Source organism: Lepidothrix coronata, unplaced genomic scaffold (assembly GCF_001604755.1).
Source record: "Lepidothrix coronata isolate B3197 unplaced genomic scaffold, Lepidothrix_coronata-1.0 Scaffold159, whole genome shotgun sequence".
Taxonomy (NCBI): Eukaryota; Metazoa; Chordata; class Aves; order Passeriformes; family Pipridae; genus Lepidothrix; species Lepidothrix coronata.
This window is the reverse complement of record NW_016690339.1, coordinates 950,291-955,327: the sequence shown is the minus strand read 5'-3', so window position 1 is coordinate 955,327 and position 5,037 is coordinate 950,291. Positions and strand designations below refer to the sequence as shown.

The window sequence follows — 5,037 nt, the reverse complement described above, 5'->3', positions numbered from 1 at the left end:
CAAATGTGGATAGAGCCTTCCCAAATCTTCGTTCGCAAAGCCCAGCCATGATGATGATGATGACATGCTAGAACAGTAACTTGTGTGATCAAATTGCGTATTTATATATTATAGTGTTCTCGTGCACAGATAATTTTAAAAATATGGCTTCAGAGATTGTTTACAAGGAAAGAGACTCTCGGCTTTCAGAGCACAGTGACATTTAACATTGTAGGTAACTTCTAATTTCTGTGTTTAGATAGTGTATCTGTGTTACAAATACACTTCTCTCTGTGAAGGAACTGTTCCCTTCTATTTTATTCTAGGAAAACTACTACGCCACAAAGGCTATCAGGAATTTCACACTAACCATTAAGGACAAACTGTATTTTCATGCATTCTTTATCACTGGCTGTGGCAGTTTGAAGGTTCACTATGTTTCATTTGTAATTCACTTTGTAATGCAAAGAAACTATATGAGCTGTTCCTTCTAGTTCACTGAAGACAACATTTCCAGGCAGCAGAATTCACTCTTTGTCATAAGTTTTTTTCTTTATAGTGATGCTCTTCTCCATTGTCATGACATAAATTCTTGTTAATTCTGGGCTTTTGACCCAAATTTGTCAGGCCTTCCTATCATGTCAGCAAAGTGACAAAAACTCCACCTTACAGAAAGCACCTGGCTTCATTTGAACACTTTTCACCTCTTGGTTTTTACAATTCTACTGAAATGGTAAAACATCTTAGATTACCTGTTTCCTTTGAACACACCAACAGGAGATGTATTGAATAAATAGACAGCAGCGTGACTGAAATCAAAAGCAGCCTACAAAAGAATGGAAAATAAAGCTTACCATAAGAGATGAAGTCTAACATTTCAATATTTCATGTCAGGTCATATTCCTATTGACTCCAAGACAATTTTTTTATTCTTCTGACCATGCAAAAAGCCCTAAAATACATGTGATTCACATGCTGTTTGCAGTTCCACCATGGAGGTAGGAGACCCCACATGTAGAGGGATTCAACCAAATAAAACTTAGCGGAGCCACAGAGTGCAGCTGAGTTACACCTCACCATACTGAAAAAAGCAAGAGTAAAGATCTCTTATCAGACAGAAATGAAGATTTAATCAGAGCACAAATGAGTCAGGTATGTCGTTCAACATGCACTCTAAACTTTTTTATTTTGGAAGCAGAGTAAAAATTGAGGAAAGTCCCGTATTTAAGGACTCCCATAACAAATGGAAACATCTTTTCCCAGGACACATTTCATATGTTACCTCCAAAGGGTAACATGCCCAAATTGCTTTTTATGTGCCTCACAGTGCCCAAGGAGAGAGAAGTTAAGGCTTGACTGCCCTCCCTTGGGAATAAAGGCATCAACCAAAGGCTTATACTTTGTCCAGGTGGGGGCTATTGTTCCCTCACTGATGTCAGTCCTGGTCTGACATGATCCATAATTTAACTTCACATAGAAGAATTGCAGGAAGTAGTGACCAAACTGTTTGTGTAGGGAACTTGCTGGCACAAATGATAATAAGTCAGTGCTGGGGGCTAAGTGCATAAAAGCACATTTTCTCATTGCTCAATGTCTTTAAGTCAAACACCATGTGTGCCTTCCCCTCCAACACTGACACACAAAGACCTGATGATGTTTTCATGATGTGTGTGAAAAGCATTCCGACAATCTGTTGGCAATTCCTCTCTTTATTATGACAACTACCCTCCGGACACCGAGGAAAACAAGACTAAAATTTAACAGAAAACAAGCTGCTGCCATAGATAGGCAGCAACACATCTTTTTCATATGAATATATAGAAAGAACAGGATGAGAAGCCTCCTCCCGTCACTTTTTTATTAGTTTAGACTGGAAATACTTTAGTGCCAAATAATGACCCACAAGTTCCTTGGGGCCAGAGAAGCAGGGAGAAACATAAAGAGGTGATAGAAGGAACTGCTCTTTTGCCAAGAAAGAATGATGGTTGACAATAACAACGCATTCTTTGTACAGCCCCAAGGCTGTTTCTCCTTGAGAAGGTGGAGAAGGGAAGGGAGATTGTACTGGCTGAGGTCACTCTGCTCCATTTTTTACAGATTTGCTAAGCCCTCCTCCTGCCCGGGTTCCCTGCTGAGCTGTTCCGCCCCTGTCTGCCTGCAGACACGGCGCTCAGCCCCTGTGCTCAGCTGCTGGGGCTGACTCAATCCCAGCCCCAAATGGCTCCAGCTCTGCATGCCAGCATCCAGTCTGTCTTAATATTAAAAGCTCCTGTTTTTCAAGCACTGAGCTCACAGAGCCTTTGCAGCGGAAAAAATAACACTCCCAAGCAGCCAGGTATTTATCTGATCTGTTGTCCTTAGCTCCCCATAGGGTTCTTACAGACACTTGGCATTTTCATTAGCACTGTATGAAAAACTTGTTTGTGTTAGGACTGTGGTATGGACAGGAATATTTGTGCCAGAACCACCCCTTGGAAAGGAATGAAAATGTCCATGCCACTCACTCTGCACAAATTCAAAACAGAAACAGGGAACTTGCACTACAGTCCCAAAAGCACTCCCCTACTCTTTGTTTTGCCTGCTTTTAAAGAAGTGCTGGTAGCTGTGCAAGCAAACGGCAGATGCAAAAGTCACTTCCCTGCAAAAGAATAAACAGTTTAGGCCAGAGGACTGATACAGTGTTGGGAAGAACAAACCGTTCCTGTGATGCCACTGCTGTTTTCTCCCAGATACCACATTTACCAGGTCAGCTGAATTCTATGCTGCCCCCAGCCTGCTGTGAAGTCCCAGGCTTTGGGGTTAGAAAAGCTGTGAGGCTCATGAAGTCACCTGAATTATTTCACAGAGCAGTTCTGAACCCTCATAAGGTATTGGGTGCAGAGATAAAAAGAGCATGGGGTTTGCTACCCTACAGCCTCCTAGAGGGCTGGTCTGCCAGCTACCCTAAACCTCAGGAGGAGTTAGGCTGCAGCTTCATGAGTCATTTCAGCCAAAACTAGCAGAGTCAGCTGCAGGAAGCAGTGTGAAACTTCAGCTGTAGTCTCAATCTATACCTCTTCTAACAAGCTCCTCTGCCTCAGCAGGGTTTTTCAGATCATATGCAGTGCTGGACTAAATGCAGGCTGAAGGCACCTTGTGCATGGCTGGCCTAGATGTCTCAGCAACATGATCCATCACTCTTGGACCTGGCTCTCCAGGATGAAACCACAAGCAGCAACAACTGCTCTTGCAATTCCTCGGTGGCCTGGCTCATCTCTAACTTCCGAAACTTTTTGTGCCATCTTTTGGCAGTAAAGTTTTCTCTCCTTTGGCATACAGAAAATTATGTTGTCTTTTGGTCTAGGCTGTAGTTATCACCAATGTTGGGATTAAGCTCCTCTGAGTTCCTACCTCAGTAGTTTTGCCTAGACACTATGATGCTTTGTTATGGCACTAAGTTATGCAAATAGGACATAAACATTGCCATGTTTATTTTGCATGTCTTATGCTAAGGATATAAGATATGAAGTGATCCAGGTGTTCATGGCAGTGTGCACTTCATACTGCGAGAGCCCAAAAGCTGTGAGAATGGAAATCAGGGTGGGTCTGCTTTGTCAGTGCTGAAAATTCTCCCTTAATTTTTCTGCCTCTGCTTTCTACTTTTCAGGGATGGTTCACGCCAATATGGGATAAACTTTCCAGAACTGTGCTACTCAAAGGTAGTGAATTTAAGTGCTTTCTCATGTGCAAAAAGCAGTGAAAGCAGAAATGATCTACCTGTGACACCAACAGCAGAACTATACACTTACAGGAAAAATGTATGGAATGAGAGTGTAAGAAAAAATCTAACACTAATAGACTAGGTTTAACTCTAAGATTATTGTAAGATAAAAGAACATTTAAAGCAGTTCAACTTTCAAGCACAACTACAGACACCATGTTAGGATCCTGCAGGCTTCAAAGGGGAAAGCTCTGCTAGCCTGCTCAGTTAGGTCCTGCTAGCTTCCTTACCTGTGATCTCAGTTGGCTACTATATCTCAAAGCCAACAGATCTAAAGGCATTATAAAGCTAACAAAAACAATTATCCACTTTTGAACACACACAGTTAATTCCACAGAGAATAATGTTGTTATTTACTCTATAAAATCTCTACATTCAGTTTGGTAGTTTTTTGCACAGTGTGTTGGTACAGATCTACATACTCACTACTCGGGTCGAGCTCAGTCACCATCACACATTGTTAGAAGTTTCTCTGGTGTTCACATCACTGGTCTGATCTACTTCACTTAAAAGAAACTGCCTTTTTACATCCTTTAGAACAACACATTTCACTTTACTCTCATGAAAAACTGCTGAAAGAATGAGAAGAAGACGAGCTTATAGAAAACTAAAGCAGCAAGGAGAAATTGAGGCTGTTCCTTGGCTGAGACACTATTATCACAGAAGAGGTAACAAGGCTGAAAAGACATAACTTTTTTTTTCTCTCTTTACAGCAGTTTTTGCAACCACCAGTTTGTACCTACAGAGATGTGCTTATCAGAGCATGGGTGGCCTATCACATATGGGTTGGAGTACTGGGTAAAAAATGCAGCAAAAATAAAATAAACTGAGTCACTCTGCTAAAGAAAGATGTAAATTACAATCCAGATATTTTACAGCCTAGCTTAGTGACAACACAATTCTGAGACTTCATACATTCTTAATGTAAATGGATTAACTCCTTTGATTATTTCTAGATTTTACCCAACCACAGCAAATTGTAAGCTAGCATCATGGATCTAAGCTATTCTGGCACAAAATCCCAGAACAGATGGCAATACATACCACTTTGGCTATCTACACTACTTTCTACAGGGCTCACATTATATACTAAGAAATGACAAAAGTTCTATATTTTTAGATTCGACATTCAAGAAATGACACCACTTTAGAGCAATCTGTAAACTCAGTAACCCTGTTGAATAGTTCTCAAATATTGTAAATTACTGTATTTCTTTCCTCAATGAACATTTATCATTGAAATCTGCACACAATTCCCAACTGACTTCTTAACAATCACTTTTCACAATGAAACGTCT

The 5,037-nt window shown here is 40.8% G+C and overlaps 1 protein-coding gene across 1 annotated transcript in view; it reads right to left on the bottom strand.

Moving 5' to 3' along the window:
* Positions 1-5,037, bottom strand: part of SLC38A1 (solute carrier family 38 member 1) — a 42,340-nt gene that overhangs the window by 19,433 nt on the left and 17,870 nt on the right. Inside the window, exon 5 of the mRNA XM_017829183.1 lies at positions 732-805. Coding sequence (XP_017684672.1) covers positions 732-805 — 74 coding nt within the window. The remainder of the gene's footprint in view (positions 1-731; positions 806-5,037) is intronic.